General features: G+C 40.2%; 1 protein-coding gene across 1 annotated transcript in view; it reads right to left on the reverse strand.

Moving 5' to 3' along the window:
- Positions 1 to 13,791: 13,791 nt before the first annotated feature.
- SLC35F2 (solute carrier family 35 member F2) overlaps positions 13,792 to 26,437 on the reverse strand; it is a 120,934-nt gene continuing 108,288 nt past the window's right edge. The window contains exons 4-9 of the mRNA XM_002692963.7: positions 25,449 to 25,576; positions 20,342 to 20,501; positions 19,351 to 19,507; positions 18,735 to 18,787; positions 17,538 to 17,692; positions 13,792 to 14,773 (exon numbers count right to left, since the gene is read on the reverse strand). Of these exons, the coding sequence (XP_002693009.4) occupies positions 14,588 to 14,773; positions 17,538 to 17,692; positions 18,735 to 18,787; positions 19,351 to 19,507; positions 20,342 to 20,501; positions 25,449 to 25,576 (839 nt within the window). The 3' untranslated portion in view covers positions 13,792 to 14,587. The remainder of the gene's footprint in view (positions 14,774 to 17,537; positions 17,693 to 18,734; positions 18,788 to 19,350; positions 19,508 to 20,341; positions 20,502 to 25,448; positions 25,577 to 26,437) is intronic.

Here is a 26,437-nt window from a genome sequence, read left to right on the forward strand (position 1 = left end):
ATTGCTTTGTCTCTCAATGAATTTTTGCAATGAGACATCAGAGCCTGAGCTTCATTAGGTCCTAAAGTCAGGCATCCTGGGTTTGGCCGGGCTTGAGTCCCGGGAGAGAGCTGAAGGACAGAAGGAAAAAGCAGTGGGAAAAACGTGCCAAAGAATCCCCTTCATAGTCTGCCAGAAAATCTGCTAAATTCTTGACCTGTGTACACAGTTTTCGTTGGCCTGATTCTTGGCACAGAGAAGAGTAAGGACAGAAGAACCCCCACCGGCTTGGGTAACAGCTACTGGGGCTCAGCAGATAGTGCCTTTGGGACTTACCAAAGAGTAGCCTCTCCAGAGTCCCTCAATTGTGCCCACTGCCGCCTGCCTGTTGGGGGGGAGGGGGGCGGGGTTCAAGGAAACAGGAAACGAGAGATTGTAAAGGAATTAAGATTTCGTTAGGCATGTCCCTCCAGCCATAGGAGCGAGGACCTCCTACCTTAACTGGAGGTCTCCTGGAATCTGAGACTGAGCTGCGTGAGCTTTCTGCTGAGTTCGTTTTTCTTTTTCGCTGTCCTGGTCTCCAGCACGATGGGCCTCTTGTCAGTTCCCTTGCGCTGGGTTTTCTTCGCATTCCGCTTCTACCACGGGAGCTTTCGCTGAGTTGGGCTCCTGCTGTGCTTGGCCTCCTCCTTGAGGGGGCTGCACTGAGGTTGTTTCAGCCAGATTAGATCCGAGTCATGGGATGTCAGGCAAGCGTATGCTCCTCTGTTCTGTCTCATGACAATTTGGATGAGATTTGGAGTGACGGACATTAAAGCCCTTGGCGAGTCACAGCTCTCGGGTCTTGGACAAACCATGTTATAGCTCTTAGACAAATCAGTGTTACAGCTCTATTTTATTTAGAAGATAGCAGGAGAATCCATCCTCGAAGCGTGAGGTCATGTCAACTCAAAGATGCAAAGAAAAAAGAGTAGAGGAGCGCTCCAGCGCTTGGGGGACAGAGAGAGAGAGAGAGAGCACGCACACAGGGGAGAGAGCGAGAGAGACCTTTGGCTCTTCTTTTTATATGTTTTTCCCTCCCCCTGGGCCTGCCCTATGCAAATTGGGCTAACCAGGAGTGCTGTTTGTTCTACCTGAAGTCCTCACTCCGGTCCTCGGTCCTCGGAGCTTCCTTTGACCTTCCTTTGTTCTATTTTTGTAGGTTTTTCCCTTCCTTATCTTTTAGCCACTGCCATTTTGGACTCCTGTATCCTATTCTATCTACCTAACAGGAACCTGGAATGTTAGGTCCATGAATCAAGGTAAATTGGAAGTGGTCAAACAGGGAATGGCAAGAATGAACATTGACATTTTAGGAATCAGTGAACTAAAATGGACCAAAACGGGCAAATTTAACCCAGATGACTATTGTATCTACTATTGTGGGCAGGAATCCCATAGAAGAAATGGAGTAACTTTCACAGTGAACAAAAGAGTCCAAACTGCAGTACTTAGGTGCAATTTCAAAAATGACGGAATGACCTCTGTTCATTTCCAAGGCAAATCATTCAATATCACATTAATCAAATCTATGCCCCAACCAATAATGTTGAAGAAGATGAAGTTGAATGGTTCTACGATGACCTACAAGAACTTCTGGAACTAATATCAAAAAAAGATATCCTTTTCATCATAGGGGACTGGAATGCAAAAGGAGGAAGTCAAGAGATAGCTGGACTAACAAACAGGCAAGTTTGCTCTTGGAGTATAAAATGAAGCAGAGCAAAGGCTAACAGAGTTTTGCCAAGAGAACACACTGGTCATAGCAAACACCCTCTTTCAACAACACAAGAGACGACTCTACACATAGACATCACCAGATGGTCAATACCGAAATCAGATTGATTATCTAAGAAGAGAACATCTTGCTAATAGGATTATGAGTTCTAGAGTAATTCATTAATAAAATAATTGTGGTATAACTGAGCCCCCATTTTACAGAGCAATATATATTTGTGACATTAATAATGACAAGTTACTTTGGACTTCCTTTATTAGTGGATCTTCCTCCTTCACTGTCAACAGCAGTAACAGGTGGATGTCTCAAGATGAAAAAGAAGGCAATGAGATTATGAAACTTGAAACAGCCAAAGTGTGTGACAAGAGTGTGATTGCAAGACCAGGTAGGTAGAGCTGGCACCCTCAGGCGACAGTTCAGTTCAGTTGCTCACTTGTGTCCGACTCTGCAACCCCATGGACTGCAGCACACCAGGCCTCCCTGTCCATTACCAACTCCCGGAGCTAGCTCAAACTCATATCCACCGAGTTGATGATACCATCCAAACAGCTCATCCTCTGTCGTCCCCTTCTTCTCCTGCCTTCAGTCTTTCCCAGCATCAGGGTCTCTTCCAATGAGTCAGTTCTCCACATCAGGTGCCCAAAGTATTGGGGTTTCAGCTTCAGCATCGGTCCTTCCAATGAACATTCAGGACTGATTTCCTTTAGGATTGAATGGTTGGATTTTCTTGCTGTCCAAGGGACTCTCAAGAGTCTTCTTCAACACCACAGTTCAAAAGCATCAATTTTTTGGCTCTCAGCTTTCTTTATGGTTCTACGTTCACATCCATACATGACTACTGGTAAAGCCATAGCTTTGATTAGATGGACATTTGTTGGCAAAGTAATGTCTCTTCTTTTTAATACGCTGTCTAGGTTGGTCATAGCTTTTCCTCCAAGAAGCAAGCGACTTTTAATTTCATGGCTGCAGTCACCATCTGCAGGGATTTTGGAACCCCAAAAAATAGTCTTTCATTGTTTCCCCATCTATTTTCCATGAAGTGATGGGACCAGATGCCATGATCTTAGTTTTCTGAATGTTGAGTTTTAAGCCAGCTTTCTCACTCTCCTCTTTCACTGGCATCACTGATGTCCCTCAGGGGACAGTGGACCCCAAACATTGCCACAGGGGCAGTGCCTCATGTACTGAGCACTTGATGGGTGTTCTCTCACCCGAGACATATAAATGAAATCACTTGCCAGAGACTCACTCAGCAATAGGAAGAGCCAAGACTGTATCTTGCTTTGCTCACAATCACTATGCCAGCTGCTTTGCAGTCCCAAGGCTGCTGGTTTCCTCTGGAAGAGATCTCTGGCCAGGTTTGCCAATCTATTTTTGAACTCCAATTCACCCAGGGGTGTTTTGGTCGTGTGTGTTTTGGTTTATGGTTTTTTTTAATGTAGATGAAAAATTCCATCTCTCTCAGGATTTAATGTAACAGAATGTTAAGTATTCTGGCTAGCACTACCAATACTTCCATGGATAGCAAGCCTGTCTCTGGGAAGCAGCCAAAATGGGAAGCTCAGAACTTATTTTCAAATTCTCAAGGACAAAAACACTCTCTGGCAGGTTTGAATGCTACCAAATCAAGTACTGTCAAATCTTGTTCTTGAGTGTCAATGCTTAAAGCTCACAATTCTCCACATATCTAAATAATAATTATTTAATTATAATCAGGTTCAAGTCCTTCTCCCACGTCATCTTTGTGTGCTTCACACTTACTTCATTGTCCAAGCTTCACCTGAAGTCTGTCTCCTCCTTCCTAGCAGATGGAGTCCACAGAATTATCTCCCTTCTCAGAGTGCCTGTAGCACTTTCTCTTCTGTCTCACTAAGTTCAAAACACATGATTCATTCCCAGCTGCAGTATCCAGCATGTTGAACTAGCAAAATTAGTAACAAGGTAAGAAAATTTTAAAGATAAGCAAACTAAAAGGTATTGCTTTTAACTGTTAGAACTCGGTCCCCAAATAGGCCTTAGAATGTTCTTTAACCTTCCAAAAGTTTTTCTAAAAGGTTTTCTCCACCTGCTACATTAAAATTTAATACAGATGATAAAGTGAAGGGGATAGAAACTATGATGTGCTTCAGTTAAACTTACTGAGCTCAGTGGTGGAATAGTCAGCTGGAGAAATGTCCATATTAGAAGGTTAAAGAATATTCTAAGAGCACAGGCCCATTTGGGAGTCAAATTGAGTTACCTTTCTTGAGCTCATCCTACTACTAAGAGGTCTGGGACTCTCATCTTCCCCAAATTCTTCTCCCTGCCCCCTGAATCCCTGTCTGGGGCATCTGTATGAATGTCCTCCCATTATCTAACCAGCCTTCTTCTAAAAGATTAGCCTGTAGTAACTGAAGTCCAGGAAATTTGAGCGTTCCCCACTTTTGATGAATAGATCTCCTAGACAGTGTCTTTAGGCCTAGCCTAGAGTCCTACTGCGAAGAGGACTCATGGGGTCATGAAGAGTCGGACACGACTGAGCAACTTCAGTTTCACTTTCATGCATTGGAGAAGGAAATGGCAACCCACTCCAGTGTTCTTGCCTGGAGAATTCCAGGGACGGAGGAGCCTGGTGGGCTGCTGTCTATGGGGTCGCACAGTTGGACATGATTGAAGCTACTTAGCAGCAGCAGCAGCAGAGTCCTACTGAGGTTATTGATATTTCTCCTGGAAATCTTGATTCCAGCTTGTGCTTTATCCAGCCTGGCATTTCACATGATGTACTCTGCATATAAGTTAAATAAATAGGGTGACAATATACAGCCTTGACATACTCCTTTCCCAATTTGGAACCAGTCCATTGTTCCATGTCCGGTTCTAACGGTTGCTTCTGGACCTGCATACAGATTTCTCAGGAGGCAGGTTAGGTGGTCTGGTATTCTCATCTCTTTAAGAATTTTTAGGTTTGTTGTGATCCACATAGTCAAAGGATTTAGCATAGTCAATGAAGCAGAAGTAGATGTTTTTCTGGAATTCTCTTGCTTTTTCTATGATCCATTGGATGTTGGCAATTTGTCCTCTGCCTTTTCTAAATCCAGCTTGAACAACTAACCTCAGATATGCAGATGACAGCACCCTTATGGCAGAATGCAGAGAGGAACTAAAGAGCTTCTTGATGAAAGTGAGAGAGGAGAGTGAAAAAGCTGGCTTAACACTCAACATTCAAAAAACTAAGATCATGGCATCCGGTCCCATCACTTCATGGCAAATAGATGGGGAAACAGTGGAAACAGTGACAGACTTTATTTTCTTGGGCTCCAAATCACTGTAGATTGTGACTGCAGCCATGAAATTAAAAGACGCTTGCTCCTTGGAGGAAAAGCTATGACCAACCTAGACAATATGTTAAAAAGCAGAGACATTATTTTGCCAACAAAGGGCTGTCTAGTCAAAGCTATGATTTTTCCAATAGTCATGTATGGATGTGAGAGTTGGACTATAAAGAAAGCTGAGCACTGAGGAATTGATGCTTTTGAACTATGATGTTAGAGAAGACTCTTGAGAGTCCCTTGGACTGCAAGGAGATCAAACCAGTCAATCCTAAAGGAAATCAATCCTGAATATTCACTGGAAGGACTGACGCTGAAGCTGAAGCTCCAATACTTTAGTCAAGAACTGACTTATTGGAAAAGACCCTTATGCTGGGAAAGATTGAAGGCAGGAGGAAAAGGGGACAATAGAGGTTGAGCTGGTTAGATGGTGTCACTGACTCAATGGACATGAATTTAAGCAAGCTCTGGGAGTTGGTGATGAACAGAGAAGTCTGGTGTGCTGCAGTCCATGTGGTCACAAAGAGTCGGACACAACTGAGCAACTGAACTGATTGAACTGAGAGTCCTCTTGTGAGGAACCTGGCAGGCTACAGTTCATGCAGTCACAGAACTGGACATGACTGAGCAACTGGGCACACAGTGTGTTCCTGCACTGCTCTCCACAAGGAGATGTGGACTTGAACCATGTTTCTACATCATGTCCAAAGAGTTCTCAAGAGAGTACACTGTGCTCATCAGCCAAATTTGATTCCCAACTAAGCCAAATCCCCCTGCTCTGACATGTCTCACTTTAGTTATCAGATCAGAGATCAAGCCCTGGCCCTCCCGCTCCTATTGAATGTTCTAAATTGATGGGAGACTAAATAAATGTTGCACACCAGTTGTGTCCAAGTAAAATCACTATATATAGGCATACCTTTGGGATATTATGAGTTTCAACCACTGCAATAGAGCAAATATCACAAAAAAGCAAGTCAGCACACCAGTCAGAATGGCCATCATCAAAAAGTCTACAAACAATAAATGCTGGAGAGGGTATGGAGAAAAGGGAACCCTTTTGCACTATTGGTGAGAATGAAAATTGAAATTGCCACTATGGACAATAGTATGGATATTCCTTAAAAAAACTAGGAATAAAACTATCATATGACCCAGCAATCCCACTACTAGGCATATACCCTCAGGAAACCATAATTGAAAAAGACACTTGTACCCCAGTGTTAATTGCAGCACTATTTACAATTGCTAAGACAAGGAAGCAACCTAGATGTCCATCAACAGATGAATGGATAAAGAAATTGTACATATATACAATAAAATATTACTCAGCTATAAAAAGGAACACATTTGAATCAGTTCTAATGAGGTGGATGAATCTAGAGCTTATTATACAAAGTGAAGTAAGTCAGAAAGAGAAAGACAAATATCATAATTTAATGCATATATAAGCAATCTAGAAAGATAATACAGATGATCCTATTTGCAGGGCAGCAAAGCAGACATAAACATGAACAGACTCACAGTCACAGCAGGGGAGGGAAAGGGTGGGATGACTTGAGAAAGTAACATTGAAACATATACATTACCATATGTAAAATAGATAGCCAGTGGGAACTTGCTGTGTGATGCAGGGAACCGAAAGCTGGTACTCTGTACTCTGTGACAACATAGAGTAGTAGAATGAGAAGGAAGGTAGGAGGGCAGTTCAAGAGGAGGAGTATATGTGTAAACCTATGGCTGATTTATGTTGATGTATGGCAGAAACAATCACAATATTTTAAAGTGCTGCTGCTGCTGCTAAGTCACTTCAGTCGTGTCTGACTCTGTGGGACCCCATGGACTGCAGCCTACCAGGCTTCTCCATCCATGGGATTCTCCAGGCAAGAACACTGGAGTGGGTTGCCATTTCCTTCTCCAATATTTTAAAATAATTATCCTCAAATTAAAAATATTTTTTAAAGTCACACATGATTTCTTTTTTGGTTTCCTATTGCACATAAAATTTATGTGTATTCTATTAAGTGTGTAATTACTAAGTGTGCAATAGTATTATGTTTAAAAAAGCAATGTATATAGCTGAATTGTAAAACACTGCTTAAAAGTGCTAACCTTCATCCAAGCCTTCAACAAGTCTTAATCCTTTTGCAGATGGAGAGTCTTGCCTATTTAGCGCTGATGACTGCCAACTGATCAGGGTGGCGTTGGCTGAAAGTTGGGGTAGCTGTGACAGTTTCTTAATATAAGGCAACAATAAGGTTTGCTGCATCAGCTGACTCTTAACTTTCACGAACAGTTTCTCTACAGCTTGCAATGCTGTTTGATAGCATTTTATTCACAGTAGATCTTGTTTTAAAAAGACCCTTAAAAAAAGAATCAGCCTGACCTTTGAAGATTTGGAGCCAGGCAATGACTTCTCCTCTTTAGCTATGAAAGTCCTAGCAGGCATCTTCTTCCAGTAGAAGGCTCTTTCATCTACACTGAAAATCTGTTTAGAGGAACCACAGTATTAATTTTGTGTGTGTGTGTGTGTGTGTGTTTTTAATTTTATTTTTTTTAATTTAATTTTATTTTATTTTTTAACTTCACAGTATTGTACTGGTTTTGCCATATATCAAAATGAATCTGCCACAGGTATACATGTGTTAATTATCTTAGTATTAATTATCTTAGCTAGATCCTGTGGATAACTGTGCAGCTCCTATATATATCAGCAGCTCCTATATATATCCTATATATATCAGTTCCTATATATATATACATATATATATCCTATATTACTGATTCATCTTGAACTTTCATGTTATGGGATGACTTCTTACCTTAAACCTCAGGAACAACCCCTGCCAACTTCATACTTTTCTTCTGCAGCTTTCATAGAATCAAAAAGAGTAGGACCTTACCCTGGACTGGGCTTTGGTTTAAGTGAATGTTGTGACTAGTTTGATCTTCTATCCAGACCACCAAAATATATCAGCAATAATGCTGTTTCACTTTTTTTTTTTAATCACTCACGTGTTCACTGATGTAGTACTTATAATTTCCTTCAAGAACTTTTCCTTCATATTCACAACATAGCTAAATGGCACCAGAAGCCTAGTTTTTTTCCTGCTTTCAATATGCTTTCCTCACTAAGCTTAATCATGTCTAGCTTTTGATTTAAAGTGAGAGACATGTGACTCTTCCTTTCACTTGAACACTTAGAAGCCACTGCAGAGTTATTAATAGACCAAATTTCAATATTGTGTCTCAGGGAATAGAGAGGCTGAGGGAGAGGGACAAGGGAGTGGCTGGTTAGTGAAACAATCAGAACACTCACAACATTTATCCAATTAAGTTTACTGTCTTATATGGGCACAGTTTGTGGCTCCTGAAAAATTATAATATCAAAGATGACCGATCACAGATCACCATGACAAATATATAATAATGAAAAAGTGTGAAATGTTGCGAGAATTACCAAAATGTGACACAGTCATGAAGTGAGCAAATGTTGTTGGAAAAAATGGTGCTGATAGCCTTCCTCAAAGCAGCGTTTCCACAAAACTTCAATTTGTAAAAACAGTGATATCAGCAAAACCCAACAAAGCCAAACACAGTTAAATGAGGTGTGTCTGTACACTTAATCCAACAACTAGCCGAAGAAAGTGAACTTTTACAGGAATGGCTCTAGATATGTGTCAGGGGTAAGGGTATATTTCCTTAAACTGCTGCAATCAATCTTATCAACAACTGCAATTCCTGGGAAAATATTAATAAGACGGGGTAGGATGGGGAGGCAGCGGGGCAGGGGAATACGTAGGAGTTGGTGATGGTGATGATGGTGGTGACAGTGGTGTGTGTGTCTGCGCCTTCACATAAAGGTGCATGCACTGGACTGTGAATTGTGTGCGAGAATGAAAGTGTTAGTTGTTCAGTCAGGTCTGATTCTTTGCAACCCTATGGACTGTATAGACTGCCAGGCTCCTCTGCCCATAGAATTCTCCAGGCAAGAATACTGGAGTGGTTTGCCATGCCCTTCTCCAGGGTATTTTCCTGATCCAGGGATCAAACCCAGGTCTCCTGCACTGCAGGCAGATTCTTTGCAGTCAGATGCAGTGGTCTGGTCTCCTGCACTGCAGGCAGATGCACTGAACTAGCAGGCTTTTATCAAGACCTAGGTGGACCGAGGAGCCTGGTAGGCTGCAGTCCATGAGGTCGCTAGAGTCGGACACGACTGAGTGACTTCACTTTCACTTTTCACTTTCATGCATTGGAGAAGGAAATGGCAACCCTCTCCAGTGTTCTTGCCTGGAGAATCCCAGGGACGGGAAAGCCTGGTGGGCTGCCGTCTGTGGGGTCACACAGAGTCGGACACGACTGAGGTGACTTAGCAGCAGCAGCAGCAGGTGGGGATAAGGTCCACAAGGCCAAAGTCAGAATATGAATCTGAAAGAATGTGAAACACTCAGGCAAAAATGGAAAAGCACCATCAACAACAGAAAGAGAGCAACTTCTGAGGTCATGGAAAGTGGGACTCCAGGATCCTGTTACTAGCACTGCAAATCCTCTACCTTTTTTTGGTCTATAGAGTCCAGCCTCCTCACTGGGCAAGCTGTGAAGAATAGCTGATTGAATGATGATTATAGGGGTATGATCTGCATGCTTGTTATGGTAGTTGGAACAAATAATTATTCAAATGGCCTATGTTTTTTATCGGTATCATTTCTCTTCCCAATTTTCTTTTCTAAAGTGTCTGCACTTTAAAATTGCTAAAAGAGGGCAATATTTAAACCAAGAATAAAGTGCATGAAGAAACTTTGGGACAAAAAATTCTACAGGTAAAATTTTGCTGCTGCTACTGCTGCTAAGTCACTTCAGTCGTGTCCGACTCTGTGCAACCCCACAGATGGCAGCCCACCAGGCTCCCCCGTCCCTGGGATTCTCCAGGCAAGAACACTGGAGTGGGTTGCCATTTCCTTCTCCAATGCATGAAAGTGAAAAGTGAAAGTGAAGTCACTCAGTTGTGTCCAACTCTTAGCAACCCCATGGACTGCAGCCTACCAGGCTCTTCTGTCCATGAGATTTTCCAGGCATGAGTACTGGAGTGGGTTGCCATTGCCTTCTCCAAAAATTTTGCTAAAGAGGCTTTATTCCTCTGATATACCACATATATATTGCAAAATTTTTCAAAACACTCTTTATAAAAATACTATTGAAGAACTGCATGTTTAGCATTACCCAATTTCCTCATAAATCTCTTGCCTTTTAATAAGCTAAGTGGCTATCTGCTGAATTTCTCTGATTTATTGGTCTCTTTTGAGGGCTGAAAATGTGTCCAGATACTAAGTGATTAAATGTGGATGAAAATGGTACATCACCATAATAATGACAGAAAAAAGAATCGTGACTAGGCATACAGAAGACCTCACAGAAATGCATCTTGACAGCTTCTTAAAAGGGCAGGCTCCAGAGCCACATAGAAAACTGCACCATCAAGCTAGTTTTTAAAGGAAAATCTTCCTGGTTCCTCCCATTTGAGGTGCATTCACATTCACTGGCTCAGCAGTTCCACAGGGACCACACACAGCCCGCTCAGAATTCACTGTTTTCAAGTAGTAGGAATTTCAGTGAACCTGAAAGGAATCTTAGATTCTGCTTTCACTTTAGCCACCAAACTAGGTGACCCATAAAGGATACTTCGACTTTTATGAGATGTGCATTCTTCAACCGTTAATCAAAGGCAATCCTTGCTGAGGACAGTCATCAAGATCCTCTCTTTTAAAACACTTTGATTTAACAGAACATGATGGCGGCGCTACAAAATATTGTTTAATGTCACAGGTCTTTTTTCTAATTGTTAAAGCGCCACCTGTTGGAAACTACTGATATTACATTCTAATACTCTGAAACACTTATATCAGAAAGGTAAGAAATGTTAAGTGCTCATCCACAAACGGGGCTTCCCAGGTGGCTCAGTGGGTAAAGAATCTGCCTGCAGAAGACCAGGAGACTCGAGTTTGAAACCTGGGTCGGGAAGATCCCCTGGAGAAGGTCATGGCAACCCACTCCAGTATTCTTACCTGGAGAATCCTATAGACAGAGGAGCCTGGTGGGCTACAGTCCATTGGGTTGCAAAGAGTCAGACATGACTAAAGTGACTGAGCACAGCACATCCAAAAAAGAGAATCTAAATTCAAAAGGCAAATAATGAAAATGGTACCAGCAAAGCACTCTCTTCTGACAGTATTACCACAGTCCAATTGCACAATTTATTACCTCTATACAACACTAGATAAAGATCTAGAAACTCTATTATACTATTCAGCAGGAATATTTTTTAATGACATGAATATCTACAAAAATATAGAAAAATCAATATTGCTTTAATAGACTGAGAATTTATAGGAGGTTCTCAGCTTAAGAATGTGTTGTCTTTTAAAAGCTGGTGTGCAAGCCAGATATTTGAAAACACATCTTCCAAGAAAGTGGCATTATGTAGGCTAGTTAAACCGACAGTCTTCACAACTTACTTAAACCAGGATGGACAGCCTTGTGTGTGTGTGAAGTTGCTTTGGCCATGTCCAACTCTTTGCAACCCCATGGACTGTAGACCACCAGGCTCCTCTGTCCATGGAATTCTCCAGGCAAGAATACTGGAGTGGGTTGCCATGCCCTCCTCCAGGGGATCCTCCCAACCCAGGGATTGAACCCGTGTCTCCTGAGGCTCCTGTACTGCAGGCGATTCTTTACCGCTGAGCCACCGGCGAAGCCCCTGCTTATATGCACAGCCTTGCAGTATTATTATATAGTTTCTTAATGTCATTCATAGCATTGCTTCTTTGGCACCCTGAATTCTGAATTTTAATTTGAGATGCCTAGGCTGGAACTCCTCTGGCCCTTTCCAAAGGGAGCAAGCAAGGAGGAACAACAGGATTAAGGGCAATAGGTAAAAAAAGAGCACGGTAGGATAATTTACTCCCTACAGACATCAAGAGCCTCTTGATAAGGGTGAAAGAGGAGAGTGAAAAACCTGGCTTAAAACTCAATATTCAAAAAACTAAGATCATGGCATCCAGACCCATCACTTCATGGCAAATAGTCGGGGAAAAAGTGAAAACAGTGGCAGATTTTATTTTCTTGGGCTCAAAAATCACTATGGATGGTGACTGTAGCCATGAAATTAAAAGACACTTGCTCCTTGGAAGAAAAGCTATGACAAATGTAGACAGCGCATTAAAAAACAGAGATACCATTTTGCTGACAAAGGTCCACATAGTCAAAGCTGTGGTTTTCCAGTAGTTGGGTACAGATATGAGAGTTGGACTATAAAGAAAGCTGAGCGCTGAAGAATCGATGCTTTTGAATTATGGTGCTGGAGAAGACTCTCGTCCCTTAGATGAAAGGAGATCAAACCAGTCAATCCTAAAGGAAATCAACTCTGAATACTCATTGGAAAGACTGACGCTGAAGCTGAAGCTCCAATACTTTGGCCACCTGATGTGAAGAGCTGACTCTGGAAAAGATGTGAAAGATTGAGGACAGAAGAAGATGATGTCAACCTCGAATGAGATGGGTGGGTGGTATCACCGACTCAGTGGACATGAGTTTGAGCAAACTTCGGGAGATATGGAAGGACCAGGAAGCCTGGTGTGCTGCTGTCCATGGGGTCATACAAAGAGTTGGACACAACTTAGCAACTGAACAACAGACATGTATCTGCGTAAAAGGCCTTACTTTAGATCAGACTCTCCTTAAATGTTCTGAACTGGGACCAAAGACAAAGTTCACTAATCTCACTTCACTCAAGAAGGACTAGGAAGATGATAAAAAGCTGTTGACATGGAAGAGCTCAACCTGTGGTGAAAAGGGACAAGTAAATGACAAGCACCTCAATTCATTAAGTGTTATAACGAAGACGTGAATAAGCAAGGGCCCCTGGGAACATAAAGGAGGGGGAGACCCAGCCTAGACAGCCTAAAAAAGGCTTCATAGTAGCACAGATTCATTTGAGCTCAGACTCAGAATACTGGATACTGAGTATCCAGTGGGATACTGTCACTTGAGATTCTCCATCTGTCTGTCTCTGTCTTTTTACCTGCTCAGTCATGTCCAAGTCTTTGCGACCCCATGGACTGTAGCCTGCCACGCTCCTCCATCCATGGCGTTTTCCAGGTAAGAATACTGGAGTGGGTTGCCATTTCCTGCTCCAAGGGATCTTCCCAACCCAGGGAGGGAACCCAAGCCTCTTGTGTCTCCTGCGTAGCAGGTGGATTCTTTACCGCTTGAGCCATTGAGGCTAGTTCACCACTATCCCCATAGATACAGGTTTATTGTTAATCAAGGTATTTTAAGAAATAATCAGTGTATTAATCAAACTGGAAGTCTTCTCCAAAGAGTCAAACATTTTAACATAACCTTTTTCCACTCACTGACAGTTGTTAATGGTAAAGAGTGAAAACCAAACATCAGTTTTAACTGGCTGCAGGAAATGAAAGATTATTTCACTTAAAAAAGTTTTCTTAAAAAATTCATTAAGGTAAGTCAAAAGTTTTAAATGTTTATCCCAGCAAACAACTTGGGAGCTTGCTCTGATTTCCCCTCCATTCTGACATAGCCCCAAATAGATAAGGCTGTCCCACCTTAAGAAGACATGATTCTAAAAAGTTGTATATGAGGAAATCTTGAATATATTGTCATTTAAAATCCACAAGGGGAATTAGGTAATCAAAGAAACCACACAGTAAATATATTTCCATGAAATCAAAATCTTTTAATAATACGAATTTACCCTCAGTTTCATTATTATATTTTTCACCCCAAAAAGTTCACATACAGAGTTTTTACAAAGTGGTATTCTGGCAGTTGATATCATAATGACACTGCATATTAACACTCTGTATTGAAGAGGTATCATAAAAATCGCATGGCACATTATTTGCTAAGAAGTAGCATAGTAACAATTGGGAGAAGGTTCCTAGGTTTACTGTACTCTACTTGACGGCTTCTATGGTACTCACAGTTGTATCTCAGGATTTCTCAAGTGCTGCCCCACCCATTTTTCCCTTTCCTAAAAGGCCACAAAGCTTGTGGACAATAATTGGCTCAGCACATCAGATGCCTCAAAATGAGGAAAGCTACTCCCAACCACCCTGGGCTGCCCCTCCTCCTGACTACCTAGCCCATCCTGGACAGCCTGAGTCTGGCTCACACCCAAGTATCTGCCCAATCCTGCTTTCCCACCTGTGCTTCTAACAGCCCAGGATGCGCCCCATACCTTGTCTCCCTGACACTAACAGGTATTGGGCCCGAAACACACAGAAGCACAATCCTAGCCTCGGCTTCTGCTCTATTTTGGCATTTCCACTTTTGATACATTATTTTAATATTCCTTTTAAAATCCAACTGGATCAAACCCAATGCTATGGAGTGTTCACTCTGATAAGTTTTCAAGTGTCCCAAAGCCGTAGGCTCTGCTTTATCCAGGTGACAGTTCCCAGCTTCCCAGGAAACCTCAGGGGGACGTGTATGCCTTCTTCTCCAGCTACAAGACTGCAGAGTGGGTCTCCTGCAGGTTCTCCTCAAGCTTCAGTCCCAGGTTGTCAATTCCAATGCTGGTGACTGGTGGTACACTGCTTTCAGCTGGCTCTGCCGTGCGCGTCGGGGTGGAGCAGTACAGGATGAACCCCACCATGATGACGGTGAAGGACAGGATGTACAGTCCTGAAAACTAGGAGGAGAGGATAGGCTATGGATAGTGCTCTCTCACATACACATATCTTTGCTGCTGCCTTCTGTCCACTGAGTTTGGAGAGTTGCCTTCTCATAATCTTTTTATCTGAAAGTTGTCCAGGGAGATACTAAGGACCAAAACTGCCCCAAGTATGTGTACTGGTGAACGTGTGATCTCGGCCAACATTACCCAGCCCATCAGTCAACTGGGTAAAAAATCTTAGATCTCTAGGAAATGACCTCTTGCCTTTCTCTGCAATAATACAGCTACATCCCACCTCACAACCAGTCCCACTTACTTAGTGGAGAGACTAAAAAGAAAGACCCACATTTGGACCCTAGACACAACACATAACGATGGCATGGAACAATAAGAAAACAGAATGGGTTGGAGAAGGAAAAGAGAAATAAAATGAGGGAGAAGAAAAAGTGAGAGACATTCCCAGGGTAAAGAGAAACGAAATAGGTTTTGAAATGAGTATTACATAGATTGCTGGTCACCTCCAGCTGTGGGCTTCTACAGGTCACCATTGGTTTCAACATGTTAATGTTTCATAGATGCTCAATTATTTCTTAACCTTAAACTTTTAGAACCCTGGAATAGCCAGGGCCCTCCCCAAAGCTGGAAGGCCTCCAATGGATTCAATGATGATGTAAAGCCAGTGATCATTTCAAGCACAGCAGGAGCCAAACTAATTTCCTCCATGGGTTTCATTTTGGATCCAATCTCAGCACAGCACCCAGCACATAGCTAGTATTGAATAAATGTGTGTTTTTTTTTTTTTTTTGGGGGGGGGGTTCAGGGTGGGGGATGTGATTCAGAGAAGATTAAGGGATAGTTAAAGCTATTTAGAGTACCCTAAACTTTTGAAGACAGTATCATAAAAGTCAATTGTGCTCTGCCATAGAATGTTCGTTTTTAACTGTGAGGAAACCTAAGTAACTTATTCAAAACATGTTCTGCTTGATTTGGAGGTTTTAAATGTTTATAAGAAAAAAAGTCTTGTTCCTCTTAAGAAGTATTAATTGCCCGGTCATGTCTGACTCTTTGCAACCCCATGGACTGTAGACCACTAGGCTCCTCTGTCCACGGAATTCTCCAGGCAAGAATACTGGAGTGGGTAGCCATTCTTTTCTCCAGAGGATCTTCCTAATCCAGGGATCGAACTCAGGTCTCCTGCATTACAGGCAGATTCTTTACCATCTGAGCCTCCAGGTGATTAAATGGAGGCACTTTTATTAGAAGAGAAAGACTCTGAGGGAGTGAGATAATAAGTCTCCTGAATTAAAGGCTCTTACCTTTTTTTTAATTCTACCCTTTGTGTCTGGACCTATACAGGAAGTTTCTGTGGCTACTCTGTTCGGTGAGTATTTACTAAAGATCAGTCCAGGGGGATGGAGTCTGACACCAATGAAGGTAGAAATTTTTAACATCTTCTTCAACTGTTTCAAAATATCAGAGCCCAAGTTATCTTAGATGCTACACTTTTTAAAATTGGTGATATATTGAGTTATGATCCTTTACTTAAAATTTTCTTCTAAAATCCTAGGTATCTTCCTTATGTTCTGTATGATTTCCAACCTCTGTAATTTACTCTGAAGATCACAGTGGACCTCCTCTTTCCTTTACCTGAACAAAAAGAATAAAATCTGATCTGAGTTAAAAGTGAGCTGCTAGACATGCAGGGACAAAGAAACACGAAGCAAAAGAACTGCAAAGGAATTTGTTGTTTGCATGTTCCATTTTGCAAACAATAGTGTAAATCATATGGGCAAAAAAATGACACACAAAAAGGCTTTTTCTCATTAAAGTTAGTAGCAGTTAAAGAGCAAATATCTACATTTAGGGAGCTTATAATAGGTAGCGACAAGTGTATTTGCACTTTGAAGCTTTTATTTCTTTAAGCTTACTTCCTCCTTGGACATTATTTTACTTACGAGGGAAAGGTAAATGTTAAACTACTAATGCTATCTCAATACGTTTAGTTTAAAAAAAAAAAGCACAGGTGAGCCAGGCCACAAGTTATACCGCAGAGCTTTCAAGCTTTCTCTGGTAGCCGTCACCTGGCCTTGAACTGCAGAATAAAATCACCCTGGTCCTCTAGAGGTAGCCATGTGAAATGCAATAACACCAGCACAGAACAGCTAACACACTTGAAAGGCTTGCTTTGTACCCCTTAATGATTGTTATCACAGGAAAGAACCTAAAGCCATCAAGATCACTGTTCTGATTCACTCTGACATCTGTCACTTTTTAATGATGCCACCAAAAAGCTATAAATACTTCTTCAGGCTTAGTTCGTGAATACCACAACCAGCAGGTTTTTTTGCAAAGACAACAGCTATTTCCTATGACATAATCTTGAAAAGCAAAAATGGTTTACGCTTCTCAAGCAGAAATTTCTCGGAACACACTGAACTAGGCATTCTGAGTTCATGGTCAATTCCTGGGAATAGTGTCAATCAACACCATGTAATTTCCACCCAGATCTCAAACTTTATAAGGATAAAGAAATACAGTTGCTATACCCAGCTAAAAGTAACATTACCAAGCAACAGCTGACATTCTATTTGTTCAAATGATTGTAGTAGCAGGCAGTTTAACAAGCTTTATGCTATGGAAAGATAGATTTCTAAGGCAGTAAGAAATTCTTGCTAAGGAGATGAGAAGGTTTTATTTGGGGATCTAAAATTTTAAAGAAATCCACTGCTTCTTTTACACCAAACAAGTGTTCTTATTTGAACAAGATCTATTTGCTCACCTTATAGCCAAACAGAAAGAGTCCGAAGAAAAGACTGTAGAGGTCAGCTGTCAGGATGCCCAGGTTGACAGAAGTGGCACTGGTGACTTTGATCACCAGTGGCATGAAGCTATACAGGCAAAACATACAGAGGGCAAACGCTACAAATAGCAGGGCTGTGGGGGGAAAATGGAATATCCAGTGTTAAAGGAAGAAATCAAAAGATAAAGGACAAAGCTTGCCTGACGTAAAATCCCCTGATCCTTTAACATACTGTCCACAAAGTCCCTCGTTAACAGTAAGCATTACAAATGAGACATACAAAGTTCTCATGTGATGTAGATGAAGAACTTAAAAAACCCAACAGAGTGTTAGATGATCAAGGCCATAGAATCTTGCTTACAGTGTAAGTTAACAGCTCTTTTCACTCCACGCTATCCACACCTGCCCGGAGAGGTGCCAATGATAAAAGGCATCATGGTTGGACATGATTTGTGTGGTTGAGTAAAGTATTCTTAGGGCATCAAAGGCGGTTGTTAGGGTCTTAACTTTTGTTCATCCCATAAGAGAGCTAGTCACGTGGGTGCTGAGTACTAAGTATCTCTGCTTCACAATCGCTTCTCCAACCTCACTCAACACACACACAGTACACACACAGGAAATCTAAGTTATTTACTTGAATGAAATCATCCAAGCATGGCAAATGAATTTCAATTCAGTGACACTCATGCACTACTTTTTTCCATCCATAAGGTTCAAATCTTCCCTGACTGTCCCACTACTGCTTTCTTCTGTTGTTTATCTGTGCAGATGCTTAAGACTATCCGATGAGAGGAGTAATGCAAGGTGGTAGTGACTACACACCATCAGATTATTTAAGTTAATACTTCACTGACCATATCAGGCAGGCAATCTTCACAAGAAGTCTGAGGACACGAAATACAGATCTAGTTGAAAGCTAGTGTGACCAAAGGTCAGTCTTATTCAGAATTCCTAGTAAAGAACGGTTATTCTTGAAGGTAAAGATTAAGGATTAACTTTTACGGGGGTTCATTTACAAGTTCTCAGAGAAAACCTGACATAAACCACTATAGTTTTCTGTGTACTAAATTACGTGATTTTATATAAAAATGCCTAAATAGTATTATTAAAATATTTCTTGGTGTGTGTCAGGGAAAAGACTAAAAAAAATTATTATATATATATATATATACATACCAATTTTCCAGTCCCAGTGAATGCTGGCAATATCCTTATATTCCACAATCAATCTGTGATGAAAACAAGAGGTCACAGAGACATCTTTATATAAATTTTCACTGTTTTATAAACAAGTAAGTTGCTTCAAGCTTTAAGTACTTCACTTTAAGTGCTTCAGCTTTTAAGGTGATGAATTATGTTGACTTTTGGTTTTCATAAAATATTAAAAAAAAAAAACTATCTTTAATTAAATGACAAAGAATAAAACTCAAAGGAGTCCATAAACACATGTTTGACACCCCTAGAAGCACTGTTTAGTGGTAGTCAGCTACAGGAGGGAAACATGATATTATGAATAGGAAGTTAATATTTTCCAGGAATAACTGAAAAAGAAAGTCTTCACTGGTAATATAAAGTCTAATGATATTATAAGCAGTAATCTTAAGCATCAAACGTGTAAAAAAAAATGAGGCATAATTACTGACATTTCAACAATCTTCTAATAGATATTTAGCAAGTTACTGATTTCAAATATGAATTTAGGCCAAATAAACAATGAATGTTAGTAGCTGGAAACTAATCATCTATGACATATTTGCTGATTTTGTTTTTAAGGATATGTTTAGAATCTTACAGCTGTATGCCACTGATAATTGTTCCAAATAAGCCCACCATTCCTAAAAACTCCTTTCTGCTCAGCTTCTTCACGATGTATTCTTCACACACATTAGAAACAGCATAGAGGGAAGCTCCAAGAAGGACCAAGATGTCACCAATCAGTACATTATTACCTATAGAGAGATAAGCCATAAAAAGGGATACATTGTCACTAGGGAAAACTCTCCAGCTTGCTTCCAGAAGTTTATCTGGCTCATAATCATCTAAATAAGATTTTACAGAAGAAGAAACCCTGATTTTTAAAAGTTTAAAGACTCTTACTCTTCTCATTTTCTGGCACAATTCTGCTTTCATTTTTCTTGTTTTGGATCTTCAGGAGACTAACAGGTTGGAAGATGGTGGTGTATACCATAATGTAAGGCCCCAGAAAATGATTCTATGACATGGGAAATTAATGGAATTTATTAATAGGAATTCACTGATAACTACAGGGAAGCAAGGTGATTTTCTCAATTAAAGGAGACACTGAAGTCGCTTGCAGATTGGGGAAATTCATAGACCTTATTTGGATTTTATAATATGAACTATCTCAACCTTGACATAAAGAATATCAAAATGTTCTCATCTACAGAGTAACTGAAATAGAAGTCATTTAGTGAACACAACATCTCCTTTTTGACGGAAACAAAATCTACAGTAGGGTTTCCGGCAACTAATCTAAATGTATGGGCCAAAAGAAGATTATTGCAAATATATAAAGAAAGTTCTCTCTCAGGACACAGAACAAACTAGTGTGACAAAAAGTAAGGACTCTGGGCAGGTAGGAACATAGACTGCTCTGTTGAAGTGGTCATAGTAGCAGAAGCAAACAAATCTGAAAATAAAAATTTTAAGATAGGTAATCAGGACATGTTCTCTGCCGTTTACTTTATCTTTGCAAAATAAAAGTGAAGACATAAGCAAACTGTCTTCTGTGACTACACCAGAAACAAGTAACACAGTCTCACCTGTATTGTCTTCCCTCCCTGCTAATATGTCTGCACCAACCATAGTTCCTACACCCAACAGACAGACAGCCACAGCAATGAAGTGGATCACTCTGTATCTTGCATAAAGAACAAACCACGAAAGAGCCATCAACACAGGAATCCCAAAGCAATCCAAAAGCTGCATGAAAGGAGAAATAAATACCTTAAAATATCTCTCATTAGTGAAAAGATGACTAATAACAGAAATCGGTGTTTACTGAGCATTTATTATTGCCAGCCCTGTACTAAATGCTTTATCTGGATGAACTCATTTAATCCTCACAAGAACTCTATGAAACTGGAACTTCAACCTCCGTTTTATCCGTGAGGAAACCAAAGGCACAGAGAGGTTAAATGAGTTGCCCAAAATTACACAATTAAAAGTTTGGGAGTCAGTTGATGAACCCAGGAATTCTGCCCAACAGCCTATGCAATTTACTTCTGTATTCTCCCTTGTGTTTGTCCTTAAGTCCAGTAGACATGTACCAATTCAGTCAATAAATATTGAAGTACGTGATATGTGGGAGACACTAATGGAGGAGGTGGAATGTAGAGAACAAGAGAGGTACAAAGTGGAGGATTTAGAAACTAGACAGAGAAAAATAGCATAACCAATGTTTAATTGCAGTTGGGCTTAAGAACAACAGAAAGAGCAGGTTATTATGAGAAAGCAAACAGACACCGTTTCCCTGACAAAGTGTCCAACCCCACCATGTAAGACAGATACTTGCTCACAGCAAATACTCTCGCTCATCTTCATCATATACTCCTCCACCACCTGTTGATCCTGGGTCCAGAAAATACTTGCTACACCCCTGATATTGCCAGTCTGAAAGGCAGGGGGATTAAGAGTGCCAAAATTATAGTAAATCCAAAATCTTTGCAAGATAAAGGAAAAAGAGATTTCATTCATTCGATTCTCAAAGGCACACATTTGTAGACTGCATTCAAGGATAAAATATATTCCTTTTACTAATAATGTTCCTGATGTTGCTATTTGATTGCTCATCCTGTTCTTTTTTTAACCTTGTCCCTGATGTGCTCTGTATCTATTTAGTCTAGGACAAGGCAGGCCCCTAAATCTCAGCAGCTTGTTTGATCCTGTCCACAGTTGTTTACTGATTGCCTTTCATTGCAATGTCAAGTATAGGAATGGGCACTTTGCCTTCTGTTATTTATTCCATCTATAGAACTCTAATCTCTTAAGTGCTTTATTGAGCCTGCCTGAATAACAAACCATTAAACGATGCAAATGATAATAGCTTGTCCTGGAAGATACCAAAAGAATCTAGCCATAGTGAGGTAATAAAATAGAAACTATATTTCTTAGACAAAAAAAGTAGACAAACATCACTCTAAAAACTATCACAGAAGACTCTCTATCCTCAAACTGTGTCTTAAAATCAAACTTAAACCTCCTCTATTTTTACCATTTTTGGTGGGCAATGACTGGCCATATAAAGGAGGCACCTACATCTTGGTAAGAGCTCCCAAGGCCTCAGGCTCCAGCCCTGCCATTGACCAGCTGTGTGATCTCCAGCTAGTCAACTCTTGAGTCAAAATCTGAAATCAAGAAGTCAGACCAAATGATCTCATGGTACCTGGCCACTCTAAAGTTCCATGACTTCTAATCTGGTATCTATTACAGTCAGTCATTTATCTAAACTGAATCTTATCAAAATGTATTCCTGGTGACAGATGCCTTCTGCTTGATGCTTTTAGTTCTAAGAGCCATCTATTTAATTTAACCTTTAAAAATTATTGGCTAGATTTCTAATTTAAAAAAATAGATATGCAACAAGCAACAAAGGTTTACTGTGTGACATGGGGAACTATAGTCAATATCTTGTAATAACCTATAATGGAAAATAATTTCAAAAATAACATGCGTATAAATGAATCAAACACCAAAAAAAATTCTACTTTTTGAAATTAAGTAATGTTTATCTTTTTGCCAGGTTCTCTAAATGTCCTATGAACATCTAATAACAACATATGAGATACAAAATTTTAAATATATTTGTGTAGGATATGATTAATACAAATTAATTAAATATAAACCTATTATATTTAAATTATTAATGACATCATTCAAGATGCTCCTATTCTTATTTTTTCTGCACTTGATAAAATATTCTCAGAGAAATGTTAATATGTCTCACTATGATTATATTTTTTTCTTTTCCTTTATATTTCTTCTGATTTTTCCTTTATGTATCTTTGTTTCTTTGTTGATAAGATATCTAATGGTTTATGATATCTATCTTCTTTGTGAATTGCTCCTTTTATCATTAAAAATATTCATCTTTGCTTTAAAAAAATTATTATATAGACACAAGAAGTAAGAACCTAGAATGAGGGGGAAGGATGGATATAAACATGAATCAGACTTTGTTAGTGATACAATGGAGTATACTCTATAGAGAAGAAAATGAAATCAAATTAGGCCTTTGAGAAGGGGCTTTGAAAAGGATGCATTCTAGAAATAATACAGCAACATGAGAGAAGCTGGCTATGGGTAGGGAATGTGTAGATGTGGCAAGTGAAATGAGAAGTAACATGAGTGGAAAGCTAGGCCAGCAATGTGGCACACATCATGAACCACTGCATTAGTATTTACAATTACAGAATCCTTGAAGGAAGAGAATCCTTAAGAAAGAGGTTCCAAGACCATCCAATTATACTTCCACCCTCTCAGGGGGAATTCCCTGGTGGTCCAGTGGTTAGGACTCTGTGCTTCCACTGCAGGGGCACTGGTTCCATACCTGGTTGGTAAACTAAGATCCTGCATGTTGTGTGTCTATAAAGAAACAAACAAGCAAACTTCCACCCTTTCAGATTAACCAGACTAGAGGTTTACTCAAGGAGATAATCTGATTGAAGAATTCCAATGGCAGGCACTCTTCACTGCTGGAAGGAGGTTTAGTTGTTAGATGCACTTGTTATAATATGGCTTCCTAGGACCATAAGTACTTAATTTTTGACAACCAAATGCTTAGTTTTTTCTAAGAGGCTAGGATGAAAGAAATTGTTTGAGATTAGTTTAAGGCGTGAACTTTAGTCATAAAACCTCAGTGTAAGTATTTTGCTTAGCTCTGTTTAGACCTGTACCAATTCAAAACTTCTAATCATCATCTGTCACAGATCAAAATTTCTGGAAATTATAATCAAGCAATTAAATTGTGTGTGAGATCACAGGTAGATGTGACTAGAAAAATGCCATTTTCTGTATTTGTTGTTGTTTACTCACTAAATTGTGTCTGACTCTGCAACTCCATGGAACGCAGCATGCCAGGCTTTCCTGTTCTTCGCTATTTCCCAGAGTTTGCTCAAACTCATGTTCATTGAGTCGGTGATGCCATGCAACCATCTCATCCTCTGTCACCCCCTTCTCCTCCTGCACTCAATCTTTCCCAGCATCAGGGTCTTTTCCAATGAGTCGGCTCTTTTATATAGAGTACATTTTCTATATACTTACACTCTTATTATTCATTGCTAAAAGTACACTTAATACTATTTGTGATGAATGAATCTTCTAGGTAACTCCTGGTTTTAATTTCTATGAAATTCTGAGTTTTTCATGTGCCTCTTATGATGTCTGTCTTACAAAAGATTTCCTATCTTTCCCACCAGGCTCCTCTGTCCATGGGATTTTCCAGGCGAGAATACTGGAGTGGGTTGTCATTTCCTTCTACAGGGGATCTTCCCGACCCAGGGATGAAACCCGCGTCTTCTGCTTGACAGGCAGATTCTTTTTACCACTGAGCCACCTGGGAAGCCCAGAGGACAATGCTTAGCACAGTATTAAAAAGCATTCTGGTAATAATAGCATTTAATGCATATTCACATCAGAAAAATACTGAGTTTCATTAATCATTCATCTTTCTCTTTAAATCTTCAATTTTTCATGTTCCTTAAATTTGGAGAAAAGACCATCTCTGTTTTATAGGAAAAAGTGAAGCAACAGGAATTCTCTGGCGGTCCAGTGGTAGAGACTCTGTGCTTTCACTGCTGAGAGCACAGGTCCAGTCTCTCCTTGGTTGGGAACTAAGATTCTATAAGTTATACAGCACAGCCAAAAAAAAAGATGCATCCAAAGTCATAAATTCAGGGACCTCCCTGGTGGTCCACTGGCTAAGACTCTGCGATTACAATGCAGGGAGCTCAGGTTTGATCCCTGATAAAGAAAGTAGATACCACATGCCGCAACCATTTTTTTTTAAGTCATAAATTCAGTAAACTGTGAAGTCTAAACCTGACATGGGAATCTATTTTACTCTCATCTCCATTTACAACACATTTTATTGTTAGCGATAAGGAGTCAGTGTTATGATACATCCCACAGTTTGCTAACGTTAAGACAACTCTTTTCTTTTTTTAGGGTGTGTCACATAGCTTGCTGGATCTTGGTTCCCCGATCAGGGATCAAACTCAGCCACAGCAGTGAAAGCCCAGAATCCTAACCACTAAGGCCACCAGGGATCTCCCTAATGTTAAGACAACTTAATCAGTCGTCCTCAACTCCACCATGTTGAAAAGTACTGCAATGTAGGAACTTTTTTCTTTCAATCTAATGAGAATAACCTAGAAAAGGAATAGATAAAAGTTTTACTTTTGGCTACCACCTTTACCCAAAATGTCTAATGCCCTCTTAGACAACAGACAACAAAAAGACAACAACCTATTTGTTGTCTTAGATATCCACTTTACTTGTAAGACTCCAACTTTTCTGGGACACAATAGTATATTCACTTTATATGCCATTTTTAAGCAACACACAAAATAGAACTCTTGCCAATATCACAGCATCGATTGCCAACTAAGTATTTATGTTTACTTGGTAGCAACTGTTCTATTCATCTATAGCATTAGCATTTTGGGAACAGATTAACTTCTACATGTTTTCACTAATTTCAGGAAGCCTTTCTCATTAGCACACATGCTCCACTGGAAAACAGATAGCATCCACTGTTTTTAGTTTTTTTCTGAGTGAACAGGTTCTTAGGCAAATTAGCTGAGCACATATGAGTTCAGATTCCTCTCTTAAAGTTATAAAATCCAAACTGGTCAGAGGACTCCTTCTTACCTGGACACTGGTTAGAGTTGTGTACTGGTATGCTCTGACAATCAGGTAATTAGCTTCTACATCTGCTAGTCCAAGCAGGATGTACTTCCACCATTTCTTTTTCAAGATGCATAAAAGATTATCACTACCTGGTTAAAAGAAATCTAGATTAGGACACGTTACTTGAAAATTATTCCATGCATGTTAATCTAGAGATAGTGAAAGCTAGTGTTTGTGCTGGGCTGTGCTTGGTCGCTCAGTTGTGTCTGACTCTGTGCGACCCTACAGACTGTAGCCCACCAGGCTTCTCTGTCCATGGGGATTCTCCAGACAAAAATACTGGAGTGGATTGCCATGCCCTCCTCCAGGGGATCTTCCCGACCCAGGGACCGAACCCAGGTCTCCTGCATTACAAGCACATACTTTACCACTATGTACATTGAACATGGTCCCTCCTAATGTCCATTTCTCATAACTCAAACTCCTGCAACAGCTCAGCAGTCAGTCAGATTTTTTTCTAGTATGAGGCCCAAGCTAAGGTGTCATCATAGACCAAGTGCTCAATGAAAACATCAAAGATAAAGGAAGTAAGAGTGGTTAAATTTGAATTCCTTTTTCTTTCCTACTGCAACAGAAATATAACATCCAGATCATCCTAGGAAATGAAATGTGTTCTAATAAATTTATCAAACAGACCAAAACTCTGTTTGTGGTCATTCTTTAGGGAAAGATCTGCTTTCAACAGGAAATTAAGCCAGTGGTAAGTTTGGAAAAACAACTTAGTGGCATCTAAATTCTATTTATTCAAGTTAACTATGAATCCATTCTTTGGAGAATCTACCATCACAAGGAGATATAGAGTTGGCAGATATACAAGAAGACTTTATGGGTAAGATAACCTGCAAAGAAACAAAGGTAGAGAGAATCATAGTCAAATTCTGTTATTGTTGTCACTCAGTTGTGTCTGACTCTTCACAACCCCATGGACTGCAGTACGCCAGCCTTCCCTG

Source organism: Bos taurus, chromosome 15 (genome assembly GCF_002263795.3).
Source record: "Bos taurus isolate L1 Dominette 01449 registration number 42190680 breed Hereford chromosome 15, ARS-UCD2.0, whole genome shotgun sequence".
Classification (NCBI taxonomy): Eukaryota; Metazoa; Chordata; class Mammalia; order Artiodactyla; family Bovidae; genus Bos; species Bos taurus.